The following is a 27534-nucleotide window of genomic DNA, read 5'->3' as shown; positions in this document are numbered from 1 at the left end:
AAAAAAAGAAGGGAAGCTTTAGAAAAGCCTCCCTTGGAATGAATTAATTTTTCTGGGTGATTTTTTTTCCTGTCCCAGTTCTAGCTGAATCTGACCCATTTTGGAATTTTGGCCTTCTTTTGTCATCATCTTCTGCCATACTAAATTTGGCCTGACCTGTTTTCAAAGGATCATCCTGCTGATGAAGAGATAAAGAAACCCTGAGCCCCTTCTCATAAATTTGTTCCAACAAATTATTTGAAAAAATAAAATTTTGTAAGACACATGAGATTCTTTTTGACTGCTTTATTGAAGGCAAAGTTTCTCTGAACATAGTTTATGTTTGCAATAGGTATTTGCAACAGTTTGGATTCAGTTTCAAAAGAAAACTTCAAAGCACAGAGATGCATAAAGGTAGCACCTGTTTAATTCATTTTAAAGAAATCATATATTTTCTCATGAGCATATTATGACTGGTCCCTGCCACCATAGAAAAATCTTTGGAAAGTCATGTTTGGACAATTGCAATTACTACTATTGTAGCTACATGCACTTGGAAGCTTCTTTTGTAACTTATTTTCAAAGCAATGGACAACTTTAATAATAACAAAATTTTAAAATGCTACTGCTATAATTTATCTTGTGTCTACAGAATTACTGCATTTTAATTTAATCCCATATTAAGTACTGAATGGGAACTAAACATTAAATAGGCTGAATTATAAATGAAAAATATTTGCATCAGGCTCATATAAAACTTTAGCGCTATATGAGTCCATGAACTGGGTAACACTTCAGTTTTTTAGTTAAAAAAAAAAAAAAAACCACAACCAAGATTGTGAACGCAGGAGTCTTCTATGTTTAACAAAGGGAAGAACTGGAATTGTCAACTCTGGTCCCAAAGATGAGGATGTCTACAATGTTTACTTTTCCATAGTTTAAAAAAGGAATACCAATCCATCTTAATCTTTTTAATTTTACCAATAGGGATTCATTCATCATTCTAAGGCAAAGAATCTAAGATGGTTTGTTTTTAAATGAACAGGCTATTTTGTTTGGTTCATACATCACACAAAGCCAAGTTTATTAAATGGTAATGGTTGGGTTTACCAACCATAATCATACCAAGCCAAAATCAACCAAACCACACTTCAGCTTAGTGCAATATGTGAATCCAATAATTATTCAGCTAAGTGGAAAAATGCAAAAATGAAGCAGCAACTAACTGGACATCAATAATCACAGTTTTCTAAAAAAAAGAAAAAAAAAAAGAAATCTGAAAAAGTTGTAGATTCTGTTTATCTCTAAATGCATAAACATTTTAGGAATGTTAAAAAAAACTCAGATGCATATGGATCTACAAAAACTGGGAAATTTGGTCTTTGAAATTTTGAAAATCAAACTGAATTCTACCAAACCAATGTACAAAAGCAGCTTAACTAGTGACTATTGATTAATATATATTTTCTGTTGAAAATGCAACATTTAGTTAAACTTAAGAGCTAAGACTTTTTTATTTATGTTTCCTCTAAAATTTGAGGAATGTGCTTTATTGTGCTTCTAGGCAATTTCTTAATTTGCAGCTTTGCATCCTAGGCACATAACAATCACTTATACTTTCCACAGTACTTAGTATCATAGTTACTGTGTAATTTAGTATCAAAAAATATATTCTAACAAGAATTATTTATGCTGGCCCAGATTGGGAAAAATATTTTTTGGAAGGCAACTGTTGCAGTATTCGTTATTCAAAAGTAGCTACGTGCTCTGATGCCATGTGAAACGTCAACAAAAACTGAAAAGCATGAACGTATGTTAAAGGAGGCCATTATTCTAATATGAGCCATGGGAAGTGAGAGGCCACTGTATGGTTTCAAAGGACCTGTGGAACCAGGCCCTCTCAAAGATTGCCCATCTAGCAAAAAGGAGCAGCAGGTTGTTACTGTATGACTAATACGTACAAACGGGTGAGATAGCCTTATTCTTGCTAAGGATCGGATTGGATAAACACAGCACTGGCGAAGCATTAAGTGCTGGGAAGGATGCTTCAAAGCTGCTGGGATCTAGTTCTTCACTGAGAATGGACAAGTGCTCCTGCTCCCTGGCCAAAGCCAAAGCCTTTAGGTCCAAAGTTCTTGGCATAGCAACCTGTTGGAGAGAAGCAGCGGAAGAAACAATCAGCTATTAAACACAGCTCTGACCTCATAAATAGTAAACATTTTTACAGAGTTATCAATGAACATGTGCTTAGATAACAAGAGCTTTCTGTTTTCTGTCTTTCTGCTTTAAGACATAACTCCATTTTCCAACACATACTTTTTTCCCCCCACCTGACCTGTCATGCCCTTTTTATAAAACATAGTAGAGGTTTGATCAATGGGACTTCTACCCAGTATTAATCTATCTTGTTTAGCCATTCCCACTGGCAAGTGCAGCTAAATGAAGCAATTGAAAGAACTGTGGCTTGGTATAGTATCCTATACACTCAAACGCATCATTAGAGAGCATCTCTCAAGTAGATAACCTGAGGCACACTGCTCCATAATCAAATTGCAATCAAAGAAGTAAACAAGTGTTTCTGCCTGGCACTCACCTGAACCTCCAAATCATAATCATTGCATAAACAGTATTTTTAGATTTTGCAACATTTTTACATAAAGAGAACATCTCCTGCATTAGCATCCATCTAATACTAATCATTATATGCCATTAGTTATGAACATAAGGGAGACATCCTTACCCTTGCAATAGATTTCTCCATCTTTATCAGCTAAAGTTGTAGACTCCAGGCCTTTGCCACATTTTGCACATCGAAAGCAGGCCTTGTGCCATGACTGAGCATAATACAGAACACATTGTTAGCATGGAAGTGAATTGACTTCAAAGGGACACTGACATCCTACATGAGCTTGACTAGAAAAACACTGCCCTCCATAAAATTGATGTACAAAGGCCAGTGGCCATTCTATCAGCTTCCCATTTCTTATACTGGCCTGTACAAAAATATTCCATTTGTTCTGAAAGACAATTGTAATATTTTATCACAAAGAAAGTGGATTCTGCATGTTTTATCTGAATTCGCAGAACTTATTTGCAACATCAAATTTACAGATTATGTACAACAGTATCCATATGTAACAAGTGATTATTTCTTGACTTTAGATTTTTATTTTCAGATGCATGCCCCAATCACCTTTCTTTGTAATAATGATAGCCTTCAATAACCACTTAGCTTCAATTGTACTGCTAGCTTTTATTATAATGATAGGAAACTGAGTCATCCTGAGTATTAATGAATAAAATCCCTGGCAGCCAGTGATGAAGAATGCTGGGAGTTGTGCATTAAGAGTATCAGGAAAGACACCACATTCTCCACATGAAGCATAGAATTTCAGGGAAGAGTATTCTATTCTTTCCTACAAACATATTCACTTATGAATTTGACACACAAGTATAGCTAGCAAAATTAATTTAAAATGTAACATGCAGACTTTTATATATTCAAAAAAGAGAAAGCCCAATACACTTGCTATCTACTAATAATAGTTCTTACCTTCCCAGCCCCAACCACCTTCTCTGCAGCATAGACAGCCTGTCCACAGCGAGGACAGCCATCAGATCCACCCACTTTTTGGGCAATCTTGGATGCATTAGGATTGTTGGTTGGATAATGGGGATGAGATCTGTGGGGCCAAAGCAAAAAAAAAAAGAATTATTTCATATTTCCATGAGTGTGTAGAGAGAATATCAGATTATTATTATTTTTTTTATTATTATTATTATTATTATTATTATTATTATTAGGGGGAGAGAAACCATCAGTATCCTAGGCACAGATACATAAAAAATAAGGCTGGTTTTGATTATTTATTTCATTTTGGCTTATGAATGTAAGAGAAAGTAGTAAAAATTCATAATTTTGAAACCATAGTATTAAACACTATAAGACTACTGAGTTTGTTTATATTCCCAATATTGTTATCACTATGATAATGGGTTAATAAATACTCAAGCTGAAAAAAGATTGACAATGTCTTACAAAACAGACTGGGTTTTTTTTCTTTCCCTTCCATTCTCTCAGTTTAGTTTGTATTTGTTTTTGTAATTCTTTAAAAAATTATATTAAAAAACAAAAACAGGCTGTTTTAAAGGTTTTCTGCAACAAATTCATAATTCTGTACTTTATAGCCTTCAAATTAATTTGCTATAGGTATTTTTCTATACAAAAATTACTGATCAAAGACACCTCCAAGCTTTTGCTCTGAACATCTAATTGGCTTTAAAAACCTCTTATAACTCCTGCCTCTGCTACCTAGTTAAGTTGCTCTGCTTTCCACTCCAAAATCTCAGGGAATGCAAACTAATACTGGCCAAACACTTTCTGGTAGCCACGTTTCTTCTATCTATGCTTATTTCTCACAAGTAAAAACATGTACATTTGAACAGAGAACAAGACTTGTAGGGACCTAAAGAATGCTGGGTATACACATTTATCAATCTTCTTTCACCCACTATTTTTATAGTTCAATAAAAATCTAGCATTTCATATAAAGAGGTCATAATTCTATCTAGGTAGGTTTACAATGAATTGCATTTTGGACCTAGGATTATGTTTCATAACAGAAGAAATATAATAGCCTACTTTGCTGCAAATTGGATTTTTATCTAGGTGGCATCTACTTTCTTCATAACCACAAGTGTTTGAATAATGATATAAATTCAAATCAATATATTAAGCAATCACACTTTGCAGATTTCTTATTAGTACAACTCACTCTTCAGGTTTGATCCCCAATGCTTCACCCTTGTCCATGCTTAAGGTCCCAGCTCCTTGTCCATAGCCATAGCCTTTCGGTCCATATTTCTTCCCATAGCATGACTTGCAGTAGATCTCTTCTCCATGCACAGCCACTGTAGTGCTATCCAGGTTCTTCTTGCAAACCACTACAACCATTTGGGAAGGACAAAGATAAAAAAAACCGTCACCTTTATAAGCTTAAGTATGAGACCTGATTTGTAATATAGCCAACTAGGATATTTGTGGAATCATTAAATACCACTAAATAGTACATTATACAGGGTGAACAAGTTTCAGCATGGAAGATCTATTACCATCTTTTCCAAGCTAGTGCCTTCTATAATGTTGGTCTACAATTACAACCGAGGGAACCAATTTGGATAAAAGACTGATCTGTCAGGATGTTCTACAGTTCATTTTTCTTTTCTTTTTTTTTTTTAAATGCACCTCTATGTTTTTTTGGAGGTTGAAGCTCTGGAAACAGTAAATTAATATTTTTCTCTCACACATTTTCTTTAACACGGCAAAGATAAAAGGATCTAATTGGAGAAATCACACAGAGCAAAGAAGCTACAAGTAAGGATTTGTACAGAACAACTTAACTTGAGCAATTTGGTCAGCCATAAACTATTATTTTATTTCTGAACTTCCATTCACAAATAGAAAGACAGAAAAAACAGAAAATTGGGAGTCTTTCAACAGCGTATGCTTCTTAATAAAATTATTATTGAAAAAAATGCTACTGGACTTGTAACCCTTTTTTCCTATTGTAGACTGTCCCATATAATGTTTAGAAAAAATACACAGGGAAAGGTAAAACATCACATTAATAGAGATAATTTTGATCATAAACATAGGATGTGTAGTTGAGTTTTTAAAAAATCAGGTAGGAAATAGAGAATTGGGCTCAGCAGGCAAGATACTCAGAGGAAAAAAATGGTAGATACCAAAGAAACACCACATTATTTAAACCACCAAGACAACCAAACTGATATTCATCAAAGGAAATAGTCTCAAGTATGAGAGTGGCCAATACACATTAAGATTTTTCTGTCTTTTTATGCAAAATCTGGATCGCTCACGAGGCATATGTTGTATTTATTACTCTATTGCCTGTATAATGAAGTTTTCTGTTTATCTCAGTATTTTTCAAGCCAATTCCATTGCAGTATATTTAGATTTCTACAATTAGCAGTAATAGTATATTGCTTGATGTGTCTTAAAAATGGTTAAATCAGCCTTGGAGTGGCCAGCATGACCTTGGTCTTTCCTTTGTTTTTTCTTCCTAGGTCATTAAATGGCTCAAGGAGCACCTGGACATGCCTGTTATAAGGGGTCCTTGGTGCTCTCTGACCTTGCTTGTTTTCTTGCAGAGGTAACATCATCAATGCCTGGTTATAATTGGTTATAACTGGTTATCCTGTCATAAATGGAAAGTGCTGCTAGCATCTGAGGATGGGTTGTATTGTGGAAAAATTCTTATGCTGGGGAAGCAGAGAAGAGGAACAGCCATCAGAATAAAGTACAGCTTAGTAGATGACTAAGGGTGAAGGAGAAGGCATGGATTCTAGTAAACTAACAACAGACAAAACAAAAGGAGAAACTGAACCCATCAGCTTCCTCATTCCAGCAGAGATGCTGAGAGCCATCAGCCAGCTACTAAAGCATCTTCTCTTCCCACCCACCCCACAATCAACATAGACTGAGTTACTGTAAAAAGTCAACACTAGAGCCAGAATTCATGACAGCAATTGACATCATCTGAAGCTAACAACCTTCACGACCAAGAAATTTGCTTTACTATAATTCAGCCAACAGAAGACCAAACTGTTCACAGGGCTATTTTAGAACTAGACTATAGGCATAGATACTAATATAGACAGAGTATAGATTTAATGTGTGTGTGTGTGTGTGTGTGTGTGTGTGTTGGCCAGAGAGGTTGGATTCTGCCCATTTAGTAACATGATTACAACACCAATTGCCTGTAAAAAGAAATATATATATAACTTGGCTGCAGCATAGGCTGCAACCGAAGCTCTTCTTGTTGTGATGGACCATAGCAGCTAGCCTTTAACAGAGTTTCCTTTTGAGCCACAATAAATTGTCTTAGTCTTAAGGAATGCAAACAGAAAACCAAATATCCTCTCAGGAATGCAGTAGAGGCAACAGTAGGAGCAGTCTCTATATATGGAAAACACGAAGGCTGAATTTCTCATCCTGTTGACCAAATATGGCGTTTGTCTCCCTGGGCTGGCAAAGGGTTGGCTGAGAAAACCACCAGGCAGAGAAGTAATAAAATGTTTAGCCATGAAAGGAGGATCTTTAGAAGAACTCTCCCCTCCCATAAAGAAACAGCTAATTCTTCTTTTATTGTCCTGGAATGGAGTTTGTGCTTGCCTGCTCCTGAAATCCTATAAATCACTGTGGCTTGAAAACTGGCATTTTAAGATCAAACGTTTCCTTGTACTGGCAGAGCCATATTTAAGGCATTATCTTTTATGAATATTTTATTTTTCCAAAGCTGTCCGCATTACTATCACAAAAGTTTTGATTCTATCTTAGAAAAGTAATAAGTTACCCAACTGTTTCTTCTAATTTTTGATGAATTATTACAAAATTCCTAATATTAATCTACTTCTTTGGTCATCAAATCTTCAATATTTGAGTGTGAGTGTGTGTGTGTGTGTGTGTATGCGTGCACATGTGTTTTTTGTGTGTTTGTTTGTGTATTGAGAAGAAACTACAAAGAAACAAAACAACAATGCCCTCCCTTTAACAATTCTGTAGCATATGCACAATTCCAGAGAAAGATAGTGCCTATTCTGAGCCCAGGATTCTCTTTTTTTCTCTTCTCCCGGGAAGAACGTCAATGGGAAACCTTGCAGGGAAGGTCCCAACTTGCTTGGGTAATTCTATGCAATCTCTGCCAGTCCTTCTGCACTAGTGAATATATCTGAAAGAATAATCCAGTGGGTCATGGGTTGTCTCGTATAATAAAGATTATAGTATAGATAGTTTATTAATTGGTTAATCTTATTGTGCTGGTTAGACAGTATATAGTTTAGGAATGTGAGCTTCCCCCTTAAGGGAATGCTTCATGGAAAATGTAGTTGATGCTTCATGGGAAGTGTAGTTTATGTCACGTGGTCACATCTGTACTGATTGGCCAATGGGTTAATCTCTGGTTGGACAGGGGGAATTCTTTGGCATTCTTGTCTGAATCCCAGCATCGGCGGGGATTTCTTTTGCTCTTAAGCCATGGGATAAAGGTCATCTTCTTTCACACCATTAAGGCAAAGATTGGACATAGGAAGAATCTCTGCATGACATTAAGTTAGGATTTGAGAATATCTAATGGACCCAATAAACTAATTTGTATGGAAGCCTTTGTAGTGTTTAACTGCCAGTCCCAAGCTGTTTTGGAAGCATTCAGGAGCAAGGGGCAGGAAACTTATGACCATATCAAAAATATAAAACAAAAATAAAATACAGGATCTAATTCCAGGGTAAAATAGATAAAATAAAATACAGAAGTAAAATACATATTTGGTAAATAAAAAGACTCAATATTCAAATAAATATATCAACCATAGGGACTCTTCTAGGTGATCTCTGAGAATCAGTCATGATTGAATGGAAGAAAAAAAAGAGGTGATAAATTAACATTGTTTATACTTGTAATGAAGGGGGAAGCCATTTCTTTATAAATTTCTTTTCTTTTTCTTTACTCTAATTCTTATTTTTGTTCTTTTCTGCATTTTTTTTAATTTTTGTTAGTTTTTCTTTGTAATTGTAACTTATAAGAGCAATGATGGTGCAGTGATTAGAAAGCAGTACTGCAGGTTAACTCACTGCTCAGGAGTTTGATTTTGAGCAGCTCAAGGTTGACTCAGCCTTCCATCCTTCCAAGGTTGGTAAAATGAGGACCCAGATTATTGGGGGCAATATGCTGACTCTATAAACAGCTTAGAGAGGGCTGTAAAGCACTCCAAGTGCTAGTGCTATAGTAAAACTATTTCAAAACATGAACTGGCCTGATAATTCATGCAAATGTTGAATCAAATTAGATACTTACAAACTGATTTTCTGAACTGAGTCAATCTGAGTTAACCATTTAGATTGAAATACTGATTTTTTTTCTGAATTAGTACTGTGAATTGTATTGCAACAATAATCTGAATGGAATCAAGAATTCCATCATTTTAGAGCTAATTTCCACATCCATAGATGTTAGGGCTAATATTTCTTTTAAAAGTCAAGTAGGCTCCAAGGGCAGTATCTTTGGTACAATGGTATTTACAATTGTCCACTTCTGGGAAAAACATGGCTTCCAGCTACTGTGGCAGGTCAACCTCAAGGAGATCAATCCCTTTAATGTTTTGAGGGAACTCCAGGTCATGCATACTATTCATTATATTTCCTCCTACTAGCTACCATTTAGCTTATGCAACAAGCAAAACAAGTCTTAGGATACATGAGATTCCTAAGCAAAAACAAAAGGTCAGCTGACTGGCATGAATACAGATCAACCCTGGATGCAATAACAGGGCTGTGAATAAGAACAAAAAGCTTTCTATTAAAATCTAAACATCAGCTGGTGCAGAGGCTGTATGTATTCCCAGCTTTACTGGGGGAGGGAGGTGGCTCTAGAGATATAAAATCTACAAGTTCACTGTTGAGTAGATCAGAATCACAATATCTATAGTAATGAGATCAGATGCTAATATGAAATAATTTACCCAGAATACATAAAAAATCCATATTTAACAATTGAAATATATTTGCTAGCAGTAAATAGAATGCAAAATTATTTAGGCTGTAATTCTACACAAGGCCAAGGGGTGATTCTATTTAGCTCACTGGGTCCTACTTATTGATTGCTATGATGTATCTTTCAATAAATCAAGCTTTTGTGTTATAGAAACTTGTAATTTAGCAAGAGTATGTCAACAAAATTGAGTAGCAAGAGTATTGAAAATATGTTGCTGTAACTAGTGAATGAAACTAAAAATAATAGAACCAGCCTTCCCCTTTATCCTTCTCATGTGAATCATTAGAATTTTTATTTTGTTTTGTTTTGGGCAACTAATGAACTTTTAATCTGACAACAGACTTGGATATCTAAAACTAGTTGTAAAACTCTTAATTTGAAATCTGGGCATTCTCTAGGAAGTACAGCTTCCTAATTTGTTTTTCCCATGGAAAGGCAAATAGAGATCAACATCTGATCTAAGTAGGTGGTTCTCTGTTTTCTTTAGTCAGAAACTTCCTGACCAGAAACGGGCAACCTACAGTATAGGTTTGTGTAATATAATATTGCAATGTAATGTAATGTATACAACTTCAACTGATTTTTATGTAATCTTTCATTAATTCCAAAAGCCTTCTGCAACCAATCAGTTTGATCTTCTAGTAAGAATAATCTGTTTCTACTTGCATTAGAAAGTTAGTGAACAAGAGCAATAACATTTATGTATTTACAAAGGGGAAGGGGTCAGAGAGAGGGGACGTGTGTCCCCATCCCCATTTCTCAACCCATACACCCAGGGAATAACTGTAAGGAAATTCGGCCACGTTCTCTCTGTCTCTGGAAAGACAGAAAAATAAACCTTGCATTGCAAAAGGAGTAACTGTCAGGCTGTTATATCGCAGCGCCATGTGGTTGCCACTTTAGATCGCCGTACTCACTTCATCAAGCAGTAGCATACTCACACAGGCACGCATATGCATCCTGATATTCGGTTTAAAGTGACTGGAAAATATAGTCCCTCCCCAAAGTCACTTGGCAGGCAAAATACAGGATGACCCCTCCCATCACCAAGGTAGCATCCGCTAAATCCTTGCAAAACTGGGCAAAGGTGGAGAGAGGGGAGCAGACAGAGCCAAATCTCTGTCTCTCTCTCGCTGCCCTAGTGCAGCAGGAAACGATGGGCAGCTATTTCCGGCCTTGGTAGGGGTTGGGTGCGTGATCTGCTCTCCGCCCTGAGACACTGGCCCACCCCGCACTGGGGCCAATGCTGCTGCTGTTTCCAGAGGCGAATGGGAAGGGTCACATTGTGGTTCCGCGTTGTATTGGGCTCCAGGAGGAGGAGGGGATCTCATCTCCCCCATTGTGAAATGCACCAACTTTCACTACGCTGCTCATGGCGGGCAAGCCATGGAGGCGGCAGCAGCAGCAGCATTGGGAGCCACAGCAGAGGGCTGAAAGAGCTGCATGTGGCTTCAGAGCCGCGGGTTGCCGATACCTGGCTTAGAGTGACGAATAAAACCATTGTAGCTATTGTGCACAGTCTGAACTGTCTTCAGAACTACTTTTTGAATATCATTAATGTTTAATGATGTCTATAGATTTCGTATGTCTTTTCCTCTGCTCTTTCAGCCAGTCTCAATCATACTTAGAAAACATTTGTTATAAATTCTTCCATCCCATGAACAAAAAAGCTGAAATAAATGTGTTAGTTTTCCAAGTGAAACTAAACAGAACTATAGGTTTTCTCTATTTAAATTGTAACAGAGAGGTTAATTTTCCAGATTTTTAACTTTACCAGGGGCTTATATTTTGACTTATTTTGTGGAAGAGTGATTTTTTTTTAAAGGGAAAAAGCAATATGTGCACAAATAGAAAGTTATTAATTGACCCTCTGATAACATGACTGGGGATTGGCTTTTCTTTTTGCCAAAAATTAAATGTGATGCTGGAGAATGCATTAATTTAGTCAAAGTAATGTTTTTCCATTAATCCCAGAAGGACAAAAGCTTGGTTTCGGAAAATATGTCTTTTCCAAGTATGTTAATGCTAAATTGCATTTTATTAACATAGGAAGAAGTTTGGTGTAATAGTAATTGGAGTAGAGCCAGAAAAGATAATTTTGAATAGTTAGAAATGATTTCTCTGGATTTTTAGAATACTGTATTGAAGAAACATATTGACCTAGCTTTTTATTAACACAATGGAAAAAGCAATTAAGTAATTCCATGTTGAAAAATTGCTTTTATGTATATTGTAACGTATACAGTACATGGATTGGTTTTTTTTCCTAGCTGGAAGAGATGGATTCTTATAGTCTTTTAACATCTTTTCTCTCTTCTTCCTTTGTTGACATACTATTTAAGTTTCATATTATACCTTCCTATGAAAATAGATCAATTTGTTCTATTTCAACCGATCTAACAATCTAACAATTCTTAAATTCAGAAGCTAAGAATTTTAAGGTAAAGCAATAAGAAAAGAGCTATGTAACTATAAATGCCTTTGGTGAAAATATGCTGATAACAAATATCTAATTTTCATCAGCTTTCTTTCCATTTTTTTCTTCCAACTGATTTTGCAATAAATTAAAACAAAGATTGCTCTGTGATGGCACAGCGCAAAACCCCTTGTCAACTTACTCCTCACTTGCAGCTGAAAGAAACTGTTGATATACAATTCTGGTTAAAGTAAGTTGGGTACAGCGTATTAGTGTGGTAAAAAAACCCAAACTAAAACCTTGACATAAAACTTTGGACTTGAATACTCACTGCACAAAAAGCAGGATTTGTGGAAACTGTTGCCTTCACATTGTACTTCCTCTGCAAAATAAACGGTTTTCTGGCATACGCCACATTTCTTGCCTCCACCCCAGTTTGGCATCCTGTAAACAAAATGAATGAGATAAATGTAATTATTCAAAAATAAACCAAGAAAGACTTAAACGTGTATCATTTAACTGTATTGATGAAACTGCTTTAGCGTCAACCAGTTAAAAATTTCTACTGAGAAATTATCCAAATGGCCTTTTAGCAAAACCACATAGAATTCAGGTATTTACTATAGCTCTGTGTAGCTAACAATCATCATTAAAAATGTTTTAAGAAAAATAAATAATCCCACTGGGAGGGGGAAATGAAAATTTCAACAACATAACGGATAAACAAAAAACAAAACAAAGCCATGTGTCTACCACTGTATTCCAACATTCAGAACATGCCTTCTCCTGGGCTAGAGATCAAAGCCAAACATCTCCTGAAACCAAGAGGTAATAAGCAGAATTCTCCTAGGGAGGAAATGCCAATGCATAGGGGCAACTATTTACCAAGTCTGCATTACTATTACTATTAATCCTTCCATCTTTCACCCATTTCCTCACACTTATGATTGTATGACATAACTTTGTCGCTTGTATCCTAATGATTTTTATTGACTGTTTCCTAGTATGATTTGATCGCTTATTGTACCCTATGACTATTAAGTGTTGTACCTTATGATTCTTGATGAATGTATCTTTTTTAAAAATGTACACTGAGAGTATTTGCACCAAGACAAATTCCTTGTGCGTCCAATCATACTTGGCCAATAAAGAATTCTATTCTATTCTATGTCCAATGGCACTTTCAGATAGATGAGGTCTTGGGGGAATTAAGTCTTTTGATCTGATCAGATAATTAGATGAATAAAGGAGGAAAAAGAGGAGGCAGTTCCACAGATAAACATGTTCAGAGCCATATAGGGTCACTATTCTGACTAAGGCTTCCTGAGATACCAACAGACACATGTTAAATCCAAAACCCTTTTATTTTAGTTTAACGGCTGTGAATTATCATCATTCACAGCCCATAATGAGTCTCAACCAGTTATAAATAGTTCCATCAAAGTCTGCCAAAGTTCTTCCAGAGAAGTCTGATAAGAATGCACCTTTATCTTATTTGAAGTGCTGCCAATGACTAAAGTACCAATTAGTTTTTCAAAACCAAACGGAGCACATATTCACCATGGAGCTTTCAGGTACCAAACCAACCAGAGCGAACAACGTTGCTTCCTGCAAAGGTTCTTGTCCCTCTGCACTTCCTTTATATCTTATGGGAGGAGCAATCACCTCCAAGCCTTACTCCCAAATCTGGCAGCTCTGTGCACATGCACACTGGGAACAGGCTCCCCTTGTTCCTCTGCCTTACTGCTGTCAGATTCTGGAGGTTCCGGAGTCAGCACATAATTCCCAGATGGCCCTGGCCCCATCTCTGTATCGGATGAAGGACCATCTTCCAAGTCCTCCCCAGAGTCCCGGACTTGCCCATGTTCTTCCCTACTGTCCGATTCTGCTGCCGTCTCTGCAGGCTGCTGGCAGACCACAACAGTCACAAAGGTGACACCACCTTGAATCACACTTGGAAGCCAACTGGCAATCAATATAGCTTCTACAATAATGGGATCAGCTGAATAAATGGGATACATATATTGCTATCTGGGCATTCATACACATTTTATACCAGGTGTAGCTTCTGAATGCTTTTCAAGGGCAGTTCCATGTAGAATGTATTTATTTATTTATTTATTGATTGATTGATTGATTTGATTTGCCAATTGTTTACAAGATAATAAGTATAAGTGTATACATAGTTGTGAATACATGAAATGGGTACATATAAGAAAAATAAAAGAGGAATAAGAGAAACAATAGGACAGGGACGGTAGGCACGTTGGTGCGCTTATGCACGCCCCCTACAGACCTCTTAGGAAAGGGGTGAGGTCAATAGTAGACAGTCTAAGGTTAAAGTTTTTGGGGTTTGGGGAAGAAACTACAGAGTCGGGTAGAGTATTCCAGACATTGACCACTCTATTGCTGAAGTCGTATTTCCTGCAATCAAGTTTGGTGCGGTTAACTTTGAGTTTGTATCTATTGTGTGCTCTTGTGTTGTTATGGTTGAAGCTGAAGTATTCATTGACAGGTAGGACATTGCAATGTATGATTTTATATACCATGCTTAAATCAGACCGAAGACGGCGTAATTCAAGGTTTTCTAGTTCTAGAATTTCAAGTCTGGTGGCATAAGGTATTCTACAACGAGTAGAGGAGTGGAGAACTCTTCTTGTGAAATATTTCTGGACTTTCTCAATTGTGCTAATATCAGATACGTAATGTGGGTTCTATTACTAATTATTACTATTAAGTAGGTTCTATTACTACATAGTAATTCAAAGAGGTGATTATGATATGATTGCAAAAAAAAAGGCTTCTTGATCCAGGAATGGCTACAGTTAATGGAACGGAAGAAATTATGCAAGAGTCCTATTAACCACAGCTTCTTATCTGCTCCTTGAGCAGAAGCTCCCAGCGTAGGAAGACTCCCAAGCTGTAGGATGACTTTAAGTGGGGGAGTATAACCCTGTTCAGAGCCAAAGATTGTACTACTCCAGAAACATCTGGCCCATGGACCCAGCTATACTGATTGGGATGCATTCAAGACAAATCTGTTGTTTTCTATCAGACCTTAACAGCCTTCAAGCACTGGTTCAGCATTTCTACTCCATCTCCTGTTCGGCAGAGAGCTGAAATATATAACCAGATGTAATCAGCCCCCTGATTCTACCTCATCCCATGTTGAACTAAGCTCATATAAGGAAGCAACCTATTGTTCATCCTGTATCTTTTAATAGCTGTGCAGGAAGGAAACTTAAACAAAGCCTCATCCATCATTATAGTACCCCAACAACTACAAAAACAAAGACACGTAGAGAAGCTTTTTGAAGAGTGGTGAAAATGTAACCAAATAGACAAAGAAAAAATAAACATAGCATCTCTAGGCATACACGGCAAGTTTAAAAGGGTGTTGAGTAAGGAAAAGACCAGGCGCACAAGAAGGAAAGGTCTCCTGTAACTTGAAATAACACATTTTAGCAACGCTTGCATTCCTATATCATAAAAACAAGGCAGATCTGCTGCAATTCTCTGCAAGTTTCTTTCCAAAACCTTCTCCAAACAGAGTTCCCTTTAGGCCTGCCTGTGAAGCACCAAACAGCATCTGAGGTACAAGGAAGTGAAGTCTGAAGTCCATCCTTTTCAAAAGTTTTTCCTTCTGATATGAATCAAACTGCATTAAGAATAAGAACTGAATTAAGAATAAGAAAGAAAATGTTGTGATATTAGAGGAAAATATAGGTATTTTGTGAAATACCAGGACCATCTACTCCCAAACTACTAGAAAACTATCGTTTGTCCAAAGAGAAACATGTGTATAAAATGAAACCTAAAAACAAAACCTGTTGTTTATCTTGCCACAGCTGCCTTTCCTCAACATCCTGCAAACTAGCTGTGTTTTGTGTTCCTCTCAGCCAAATCATTAGATTACCTTGGATTCCTACAGATTGCCTTAAAAGGAAATAGAGCCGTCTGGCTCCAGTGTTTTGGGTTTGTTCCTCACTAGGGCAGCGGGCCAGGAAAGAGGCTAGTCCTGTCTTTCAACAAACAGGAGTGTCCCTAAAGAACTGTTTCAATGTGCAACCATGACAAGCAATACATATAAAGCAAATCTCTTGTGGGTAGCCTTGGCAGAGAAATCTCCATGTGATCTTGATATAGAATGACTAGAGGTCAAAAACACAGGATCAAGAATAATTTTCAGTGGCTTCTATATGAGAAATGCATTTTTCAACATGTCTTCTGGATTTTAAACTAATTGAACTACTTCCTGATAACCTGGAATGTCTCCTAATACTCTCAAGGTTTGATCAAAAGATGTCTCGATTGTAATAAAACTGTGATGAGTGAATAATTAAGGGAAGATATTTGGTTTTTACACTAGAATTCAAGATTATTTCATCTACCTGACATCACCTTCACAAAAAGGAACGGTAATTTTCATGTTATCAAAAAAATAACTGTTGGTAGAAATACCCTTCTGGGTTCAGTTCCAAGTGGGGAAAAAGACACTGGAAACATGGAAGCTGTTTGGAAAGATGGTTTAATGGTGGACAGCAGGACCACATGGCTTGAAGCTCCAAAGTGAAAAGGATGATCACATGCTTCACAGTGAGAAGAGAAGGTCAAGAAGGAAGAGATCAAGAAAAAGGCTGAGGTGCTGAGAGTGGCTGGGTTTTATAACCTTTGTTGGGATTTGAATTGGAGCTTGTATTTTGATTGATTGTCAGACTCCCATGAGGCCATGCAGGGGCAACTGTGTAGGCTGTCCTGAGTTCCAGGCTTGGTTGAGCCTTGCTGGATGATGATGCACTGAAAGGGCTTTTGAGCAATTGCTATAGCTTTACCTAGAGATCTTTCTTATGTAAAGAATTCTGGCCCATGCCTTAATGGCCCATCCATTAAAAAAGGTGGGGGTGAGCTTCTGCTTCTGAGGTGAATTTCTGCTTCTGAGTTTCTACTCTTTTTAGGAGAAATATTCTGCCTTTTTAATATTTCCTAGGATATTTCAATTTTGTAGGAGAGGGGTGGGTGCTAACTTCCTACATAGCATGTTGCAAATTATAATTTTATATTCTAATCTTATTTTAAGTTCTATTTTTCCGATTGATATGTGCATGCGTGTGTGTGTGTATATATATACATATATATATATGTACACACACACATATATATATATATATATATATATATATATATATATATATATATATAGATAGATAGATAGATAGAACAGAGAGAGAGAGAGAGAGAGGAGGAGGAGGAGGAGGAGGAGGAGGAGGAAGGGAGGGGAATTGAGAAAACTACAGAAAAATAGAACTTGTCTTGAATGTCAGATCAAATATTTGTTATAACTAGAAAGTTACCAACAGCATCTGAATTAATACAGTACTGCCATGAAATATGAAGAGAATACGAAGCATGAAAGAATGCATGAAATTAAGATACATCAGCAGAAAGCTTTCAAACTGCAAGATTCTATCAGCCTGAACAGGAAATTCACTGGCCAAAATGCACTGGATGTGTCGAATTCCAGTTTCTAATCTTCACATGACTTTGGTTTTATTTCTAATGAGGCCTTTGTTAGATAAAAGCCAGAGTTCTGATTAGTGCCAATTCAGATTATTTTAATTCAGAGAGAAAGATGAAAGGATACTAATAAACTAGCATAATTCAATTTTCCGGTAAGCTGCTAGGGAATAAAATAAAATACTCTGAAGGCTGCAGTCTAATTATACTTATTCATATATACTTACAAGTTATTAATTAAAATAAAGGCTCACAGGAAACTGCCTTAGTCTGTTCACCTATTTAGCTTTATGCGTTGTTTCATTCAGTCTCAAACCCATTCCAGTAATGCTTTTCTGAGATTCTTTAAATGGAAATGGCAAAAACTGGATTCTGAACCACTGAATGCGAAATACTGTGTGCACTTTAACTTAATTATCTCAGCCTCTCCAAGAAGAAAAATAAATGTATGGACATGGATAAGCCCTGCTGAGTGAGCAGAATTAGATGATCTGGAAAGTGAAGCATTTTCAACAAATATTTCAGAATCAAGAAACTTTAAGTATCCACAGAAGAGAAAACGTTGATTGTGCCAAGCCAAATGAGTACAAAATGAATACAATGATTCTCTCCTCTGTAGCTTTGGAGTTAGTAAATCTTTTTAAAAAACTATTTAAAAAGCTGAGCCACTTGGATCAGTACTTTTACTTAACAGATTTGATTAGGGTTGCTAAGTTAAAGCTTTAAATTTAACCAAAACATTTTTTTTGGAATGTAATAAGATTAGTGACTCCAATGTTGTTTAAAAAAAGCATCTGTATCATTTTATTGTGAACAAAATGTATCATAAAGAATTTGCCTTTGCCTTGTTTTGGATTTCCCCCCCAACTTCCTTGCCTGGCCTACAGTTCTGATATTCTCTAATAATTTATCATTCAAGTCTTAACAAAGCCCAATTTGCTTAGCTTTTGAATCCAGAGAAGGTTGTACAGATAGCTATCAGATGAAACAGAATAAGAAAGTGATGGACTGGACCCATTCAATCCTTATTTCTACATTATGATAAATAATTTCAGCTAGTCAAATCTCATTTATACTGATGGGTTCACTTTAACCAGATTAATCTATTTATAAGAAAATTGATCCAACACTCTTCAAAAATGCAATGAACATGAAAACACTAGACATAGGTGAAGACTCAGCTTAGCTAGACATGAATACAAAATTATTATTAATGATTCACATATTAAATATGTCACAATTATTTATTTTTAGCAGTGTATATACTATATATATATATTCATCATGCTATATTATGCCAAGTGCATGAAAGGAACAAAAAACAGTTTTGTCAAGCAAAATATGCCTAAACTGAGTTTATACTATCTTTCTTCACTACCCTTCTCTATATATTTCAATCCCTGCAAATCATTTTTGCTTCCATCAGGTCTATCCACTTGTCCACATCAGGTTTTCTCTTTAAACCTCACTTCTCTTTGTGAGAATCTCATTAACACTACTCAACCACTACTTTCCCTATCTTACTTTTCTTCTCAACCCCTCTTGTTCCTTACATGTGTTTTGTTATTAGATCCTCATTCATTCTGTTTATAAGATCAAACTACCCTAACATGTTTTAGTTGTACAAGGAAATACAACGAGAAGTTTTAGATGGAAATGTAGTTGATAATTATGTTAGATATGAAGAAAATACAGAAAAACTGGCCTAAAATGTAGAGGTTAAAGAGATACTAGCATTTATCAAATGATTAAATGCGTAGTAATGTTTGTTTGACTTTGTTGTCATCTGCTGTATTTCATGAAAAAAGATCAGTGATACCGTTCCATATGGAGCAGAAACTTGCACATAATTCTCAATCTTTAATAAAATGGACAGTAGAAGTGCAGAAAATATCGGCAAGACACATGATCTAAATACTTTCCTAAAACTTGACTAATGGGTATATTTTCTTTATGCAGTAAAAAAGTGTATCTACATAATAACTCCAGCACGTCAAACCTCAATGAAATTTTGAACTATCAAATCAGATGTTTTACTATAAACAACAATCAGCATAATCAAACAGAAATACCTTGTTTTCTAAATATTTATTCTGAAAGCATAGATGTTTAGTGAACAATTTCCTCTGAAGTTTAGTTTAGTGTCACTGCACCTCATATAACGAAATTAAACACCATCTTCAGTGTACATTATGACTATGAAAATAAACACAAACACACATCCTTCACATTCTATACATTGAACTGAAAACCCCTGATATTGCATTAATATTGCACTACACAGTAGAATTCAATATGTCCTGGGATAGAAGCTGTTTTTCAGCATATTTCTCCTTGTTTTTATTATCCTGTACCATCTGCCAGATGGTAATAGTTCAAAAAAAAAAAAAAAAGATGCCCAGGATGAGATGGATCTTTGAGAATGTTTTGAACTTTCTTAAGGCATATTATTATAAATATCACATTTATATGATCACCCATCTTAAAAATAATTCTGGATGGTTCACAATAAAACAATAAAAACAGCACAAATACAATTATTCTTTTATACACACACCATGGCACCTTATACTTAATCCCTGTGAACAATATATAATTGAGCACTACTTACCTTATTTATTTGTTAAATTTATTTGCCACCTATCTTGCTGTGGGGCTACTCTAGGCAGCTTGATTTTATACCTTTTAAATATTCAAAAATATTTCCTCTCCTAGTAAGTGATGGTTTTCAGATGGTAATATTCCTGCCTAATGACTCAGATAATGGAAGCAATTCCACTTCTAGTGCCTATTACAGAATTTAAAGAAAAAATTGAAATGGTTCAGGATTGTTACAAAGGTAAAATCATTCTTTGGAATAAAAGGCAACTATCATTTCTGTAATTTTTCTAGACAGGTTGATAGAAGTTTAGAGATTCATTTATTTTTTCAGATCCTAGACCTGAACCCAAATTCAAATATGTTTTTTTTTTAACTTTTAGGTAAAGCCGTTTTGAACATTTAAGTTTACACAGTTATCCATAGTGTTAGTACCCATTTCCTATTCAGTATTTACTATGTGGGCAAAAAAAACCAACCCCACAACCTTTCTAGGAAACCAAAGAGTACAAGGTGACTGCAAGGCAATAGTCCGTGGAGGGTATCAGAACTGGAACTCAAGAGATTTGTCATACTTGCTCCAGTTGCAACTGGAACCTTCCAAAGGACACTAAGTTCACACTTCCTTTGCTAACAACCTTTTGGAAATTGACTTTTAACTGCTTTAAGGAAGTTGGATATCTTCAAACTGACAAAGCTGGAAACTCTGGGTGAGTGCCTTCAATCCTCACAACGTTTTGGCTGAACAGACTAAGGGCTCTATCAACATTGGAATAGTGATTTTGAGTATTAAGGCTAGAAATTAATTCTAAAGAGTACATTATTGTGGGGGGAAAGTATTTTCATATTGGAGGCATAACAGAAGACATAATAAGATAAGCAACTTATAATGGCATTCAGAGACATTTTTGAGGAATTGCATCGGGATCTTGAATATCAGTCTTGTTGTCTGTTGTCTGTTTTTAGGAACAGTGATTTCCCAGATGAAGCAGTTTTTGCAACTAAATCTGAAAGGATTTGCAATTAAACCTGATGGCATGAATAATTTGTTATTAGACATATAAAAAAATTAGATGAGGTTACAGTTAACATGGTGTTTTAAGCCTTTGTCTCTACAACCACTTCATATATTTTTCTCTGACAGCATCTACATTGTCTGAGTATCTAATTGTCTTTGCACTTAAAGTAAGAAATCTTTGTGAGCTTGTTCTCTTTAAAGGAGATATTATCCCTCTTTTGTTATGTTAAATTTCAGCCTTTTATTTATAGTAGGGTACTGGGGCCACTTGATGCCTTCTAAATGTGGATTTGCTTATAAATTAAGAGTTGAGATATGGAATGATGAGCTTTGTATTTTTAATATTAGTTTAGGACTCTACCTGGACTTCTTGCTGACTCCTGGATTGGAGAAAGCACTAGACATTAGGTTTACCTATAGTTCAGAGTTGAGTTATGATTATATTTGCTAATTAAGAGGGGGAAAGATTACAATTGTTTACATTTGATGTGACAAGAGTAGGAATGTCACTTTCTTAGGATTTTTTCTTTTTCTATTATTTTACTTTGTTTTCTTGCACCTTTTTATCCCCTTCTTTCTATTTATTTTTTTCATTTTGTATTATCCTTTGCTATAGTAATTAAAAATTTTAATGAAGTTATTTTTAAAAATGAAAATCAGTACATCAGGGACCAAATACTTGTGTTTGATAAGGAAAATGGAGCATGCAATTGCAGGATCTACATAAATGTCAAAAAGCTAGAGCAAATGGATTAATTTGTGTGTCTTAGTATAATCTTTGCTAAAAATAAGGGAACTGAGGGGGGAAATTTTAAAATGTGCAAATGCTGTAGAAAGATACAGCATAATCTGTTATGAAAATGAAAGTAATTGCAGAAGCAAAAATGCTGGTATTTAAGCGTACTTCTGCCCACATTGGAAGTGAGGACTGAACATGTCAAGAGAAATGTAAAACTCCAATATGTTAGTTAAGAAGTATTGGTGGTTTTAAAAAAAGGAAAGCTGGAATCAAGGATGGGTTTTTAATGAATGTGGATTTCATACAAAAGTGGAAGACTTCTATGAAATAACTCCAAGTTGAGGTGACTTAGTCCTAAAATGAGGATTCAACTGCAGAATAAATGTATGAAGGAAGAGTAGATGGACAGAGAAAAAAAGAATGATACAGCTATTTCTTATCTCATGTCATTAATATTGTAGGCATATTTTGGCATATTTTTTATTGCTTTTTTGTACTCTACATAAGATTACTTATCTGAAATGGGCAGGTATAAGTATTAGCAAGATGATTTAGAATTACAGATAGTTCTTGACTTATGATTACAATTGGACTGGAACTTCCATCACTTGTTAAGTGAATTTTGCCCAATTTTATAACCTTTTTTTGCTTCAGATATTAAGCAAAAGTGGCTTCTCCCATTGACTTTGCTTATCAGACTTCAAATGGTCACTAAATGAATGGCTGTAAATTCAGGATTACCTGTACAAATGTAACACAACATTAATGGCAAATACATTTTTCTTAAGGACATTCATATGTCTGTTCCATTTGAGACCATATACGTTTTTGATTACTCCATCCAATGGAGAAAGTTGTATTTACTGCATTATATTCAATTATTATTCTGTTATGAGAATAAAATTGTTTGACTATACCTACATAAAAACAGTAATACCATTGGGTTTTCTTAAGGGTCCTATTGGTCCACTTAGTTGTCCATGTAGTCTGAATCAGTTTTATTTATATTTATGACCTGACTTTTGTTCAGAAGCACAAGGTAGTGTACAGAGTGTTCCTTCCATTTCTTTACCTCTACAACGAGATGTAGTTTGGGCTGAGAAAAGTAACTGACCGAAAGTCACCCATTGCCTTTCCATGGCTGAGGATGGACGTGAATCTGGATTCCTCTTGTACAATCATATTGGCTATTGTACCACAACGATTGCTTACCCAATGATTTACTGTATATTCCACCTTTCCATTGTGGGATGCTCAAGGTGGCTTAGAGGCATGGAAAAATGATACAACATCTCATGATGAAACAAGTTTGTTATTCTACTAGACCAGAGGTGTCAAACTTGCTTTCATTGAGGGCAACATTAGGGTTGTGTTTGACCTTGGGGGGCTGGGGTGGACATGGCCAGGATGAGCGTGGCCAGCTCAACGTCACTTGTGTCAGGGGTGCCAGTGGTGGCCCGAGCGCTCTGCCAATGAAAATGGGCTCAAGAGCTCCTTTTTCGGCTGTGATGGCCTCCTGCAACCTTCTGCCAGTGAAAATGGAGCTCAGGAGGGCCATGCACAATCCTCCCAAGCTCCATTTTTGCTGGCAGAGGCACTGTGGGCCAGTCCTTCACTGTTTCCAGGTCAGTCCCACAGGTCACATTTAAACACCCTGTGGGGCTGGATTTGGCCCAAGGGCCTTGAATTTGATACCCTTGTACTAGACTGTTAATAACCCAATTTTTTAGACTAACAGGCAGCCAGTAAGCTAAAAGCAAGCCAGGAGGAAACAGTTGACAGTTGGACAGAGTACAAATTGGAGAAACAAAAATGATCAGAATGAGATTATGCAAACATTGGTTAGCCTTGTGACAATCATTCTGTTTAAGCACTCAGAAAGAGTTCTTTGTTGTAGTTCTAAAGATACACTATCTTCATCCTCTCCATCTTTTTCTTTTCCATCTTTTAGAAAAAATATTTCTAAAGTTTTAATTGTTTACAATCAAGTGGTTTTCTGAGAACATGAGAACTAGTAGCCATAAATATTGCAATACCAGAGAAGTATGAATAAGAAGATTAGCTTAGTACAAGAAATTTAATATTGGGGAGTTCTGTACTTATTTGGAGAAAGCCAAGGAAATCTCTGGTTTCTGAAAGTAGATTAGACTAAAAGAAGAAAGGAAGCAATGTGGGAGGAAAACTCTCCACGTTATTACTAAGAAAAGTACATGGGTGTGGTTCATGTAATCACCAGAGATTGATTCATGGTATATTCTACTTTGACCTTATCTAAGGTTATAGAAACATGCTAACTCACATATAAGGGACGTTTGGATTAAATAAGCCATGCTCTCTACTATACAGGGAATAGTTGCTTTATTGGTTTTTTTAGTGTTGGCAAATGCAACATTTTATTCTATTGCAGTTGTGGAGAAAGATTATTAGAAACTCATCTTACATTTTTTGGGAATAAATAGGAATTGCTGGATTGTTACATTTAAACTGCTAATAAAAGCCAATTACTTTGGAATCCAGTTCTGTTCCTGAAGACTTCAGACACATTCATGTAGGTTTTCTTTTAAAGCAATACAAAATGCTTTGGCACTGCCTTATTCTAGGTTATATTCAAGTTTTGAGTCTAACCTATAGCCCTGCAATTCCTACATATATCCCCTCCAAGTATCATATGATTTAACTTCTAAACTCAGAAAATTAAACAGTTGTTGCCATAGGTTGAGGCAGATTATTAGTACTTCTCATTTAAGAAGTATCTAAATTTGCCTTCTCACACTTCTATTCTGGTCTCCTTCACAAAAAGACATATAATTAATGTTTTCATGGTAAAGATGAGAAAATGATATTGAAAGGATACTATAACACGAAATGAAACATTTTATTTTTATTTAATTTCTTGTGAATATAATCACTGTGCGTTGAAACCATAGTTTACAACTTAGTCTACCGTGTAAAACCAGCCAATGCAACAAAACTCAAATAAGCACAGGAGAGCACATGTCAACCTTGTCAGAGATTTGCCATCTAATTTCAGGTAGCCTCTTCATTCTGTTAGACAAAACTGCAGAGACACAGCTATCATTCAAATATTAAAAAAAGAAAACAAATCTATGTAACACAACAGAAGCAAAACTGTTTTCTTTGGTTGTTATGTCAACATGTTAAAGTTTACTGCCGGTTGCTCTTAGCAAACTTCAAAGCTTACTCTATTACGGAAAAAACAGTCATTGATCAGACCACTGAATAACGGAATTCTTTACCATAAATGGACATCCTTTAGCATTACAGATGAGTCAAATTCTTAAGAAGTACTGCACTAGATCAAGTAAGTTGACACTATTATTATATAGCAATATTATAATTAGGACCTTTACCGACAGGCATAATAGCAATAGCACTTAGACTTCTATACAGCTTCATAGAGATTTACAGCCCCCTCCAAGCAGTTTACAGAATCAGTATATTGCCCCCAACAATCTGGGTCATTTTATCTACCTTGGAAGGATGGAAGGATGAGTCAACAATGTCAGTGAGGATTGAACTGCTTGGCAGTCAGCAGAGTTAGCCTGCAATGTGATGGTCCCTTTTATGGCTTATTCAATTAATTATGGTTAAAACAATCCATGATTTATCAAAATGCATGCAACATATTGACAAAGTTTATATAGCAGGCTAAAATATATTGCTGCTTGATTAGCTATTGTGACTTGTAAGCCAAGCTTAGCACAATATACAAAACTAGATATTAGGACTTAGTCTCATTTCTGTATAAAAATGTGAGACTCATGACATTAGACTTAGTATTATTCATGCATCATAAAACAAAGAGGGTTAGAAAAACTATAAAATGTAAATGATCCCAATGCATTATAAATATAAGGGATGGAGTTAAGTGCAAAGTGCAATTTACACTAGCATTTTCCTTTATTTTTTAATTTTAAAAAGAGCATGGGACATTACTATCTTTGTAAGCTATTTCCACTCACCCCATTCCTAATATTCTCTTCTTTCTCACATAAAAATATAGTTCTATTTCAGTGAAATGAGTTTTTATCATATCTTTAATGAGATATGGACTCAATCCACAGGGTGCATTCATCTTGAAAATCAGGGAAATAAGACACAATCACAGACTGAATATCCTCAGTGCTTAAGCCAGCATTCAGTGTATGTGTAGCATATTCTGTAGCATATTCTGAAAGAATGATTCTAAGGCTATGTGTCAGCTCAAATCAAGTTGTCAGACTGACAATTTATAATTAAAATACTAGAAACAATAACCTTAAGGCATTTTGTTAAAGAACAGAAGACATTTTTATGTTATTCAGATCCAAGATTTTACCAAAAACCCTAAAGTTGAGCACCTGAGGCCATTAAAATTGTATTAGACTGAATTTTATATCTTAAACATTAGTGTAGCAAAGACCGATTTTTCATGACAGTGTGAAAATCTCATCTAGAATAGTGTAAGTAGGTTAGGTTCTTCTAAAATACTATACAGTATAGATTTCATTTGAACATAAAGAAATTCTCAAATAAAAGAAGTTTGGCCTTTGAATCAGGTTCTTTGGATTGTAGGGCAGATAGCTGGTTATTTTCTCCTTTGATAGAATAATCTTCTCAATAATCTTTTTTATTTATAAATTACTGCATTAAACAGAGTTCAGCAAGATAAAGTTAGCAGGTGCCCACCAATTAAATAGCTAAATGTGCCTCTCACCCTATGCCAGAATTTTTAGTCATGGTTTATTGATGAAGTCATGGTAGCCTAACCCTAGATCACACAGATTAAGCAAACTAGTTTACAACTACAACAAAACCTCACAATACATGTTAGCAAAAAACAAACTATGTTGTCTCTTACAACTCAACCAATGGCTTTAAGACATAGTTTAATGCCCTTCCCCAACCTGACACCTTCCAACTGTGTTGGGAGTGCAATTCCCATAAATCTCAAGCACTAGGAAGTGAAGTGCAGAGGCTCTGAACACCTTGAGAATGGAGTGCTTGTAACATCCTTCTCATTCAAGAATGCCCGTAACAAACAGCCTTCCCAACTCTATATCAAGAACGTCTCCAGGGATGAACTTGTATTCTGTGTTCAATAGAAGCACGCCATCCAACAGTGGTAAATACATATGTAGGAAACGGCACCCTACTATTACTTCACTGGACTGCGAAATTTTGCCAATATCTGGATCGAGAACTGTCATATGCGGAGGGAGTGGAAAACAGGATATACTGTAACTAGAGTAAGTTTGCGGTTCAGGCACTTTTTATATCAGATACATAAGAGTTCATCGGGGCTTTTGCTGCAGAGGGCCATTTTTTTTTTTTTTTAATAAAGCAGTGCAAAATACTCTTTTCATGGGGTGTGGAAGCGAAAATCTAACAGTAACTTAAACCCCCCCCCTTTAAAAAAAAAAAAAAAAACTTACTGAGCGGGTAAACTTGCGAAAGTCGCGCAAGTGGCTTGGCACTTTCAAAGGGGGATTTCCTAAATCGGGCAAAGGAGCTGGAGGAAATTGGCGGCGCTCTTTTTACACGGATCGCTCGCAGCCGAGATTGACCCCGGAGAAGGAGACCGTTTGATAGAGCTGGCAAAAGGACGACCTCCTTACCTGGCTAAGCTGGCGTTGGTCGCTCCGACGTCCTGTTTCTAAGCACCCGAGCTGGCGTGGCACAGAAATCCGCAAAGAGGGTT

General features: G+C 36.0%; 1 protein-coding gene across 1 annotated transcript; it reads right to left on the bottom strand.

Moving 5' to 3' along the window:
- Positions 1 to 270: 270 nt before the first annotated feature.
- On the bottom strand, positions 271 to 27512 carry CSRP1 (cysteine and glycine rich protein 1). Its single transcript, XM_026680918.2, has 6 exons — positions 27452 to 27512; positions 12296 to 12408; positions 4755 to 4923; positions 3533 to 3662; positions 2720 to 2813; positions 271 to 2127 (listed from the first exon to the last, which is right to left on the bottom strand). Exons 2-6 carry the CDS (start codon positions 12405 to 12407, stop codon positions 2051 to 2053), a joined length of 582 nt encoding a protein of 193 aa, XP_026536703.1. The 5' UTR covers position 12408; positions 27452 to 27512; the 3' UTR covers positions 271 to 2050.
- Between the last annotated feature and the right edge of the window lie 22 nt (positions 27513 to 27534).

Source organism: Notechis scutatus, chromosome 3 (assembly GCF_049901735.1).
Source record: "Notechis scutatus isolate UNSWTSFEM ecotype Mainland chromosome 3, rNotScu1.2, whole genome shotgun sequence".
In the NCBI taxonomy this organism is placed as follows: Eukaryota; Metazoa; Chordata; class Lepidosauria; order Squamata; family Elapidae; genus Notechis; species Notechis scutatus.
This window is presented reverse-complemented; position numbering and strand designations above follow the sequence as displayed.

What these genes read in the sequence shown, in the direction of transcription:
- CSRP1 (XM_026680918.2), bottom strand. Translation starts at nt 12,407, where the DNA reads ATGCCAAACTGGGGTGGAGGCAAGAAATGTGGCGTATGCCAGAAAACC. An exon ending in CAAATCCTGCTTTTTGTGCA is followed by an intron (nt 4,924 to 12,295) that starts GTGAGTATTCAA and finishes AAATGGTTGTAG; the next exon opens with TGGTTTGCAAGAAGAACCTG. An exon ending in AGGTGGTTGGGGCTGGGAAG is followed by an intron (nt 2,814 to 3,532) that starts GTAAGAACTATT and finishes TATTATGCTCAG; the next exon opens with TCATGGCACAAGGCCTGCTT.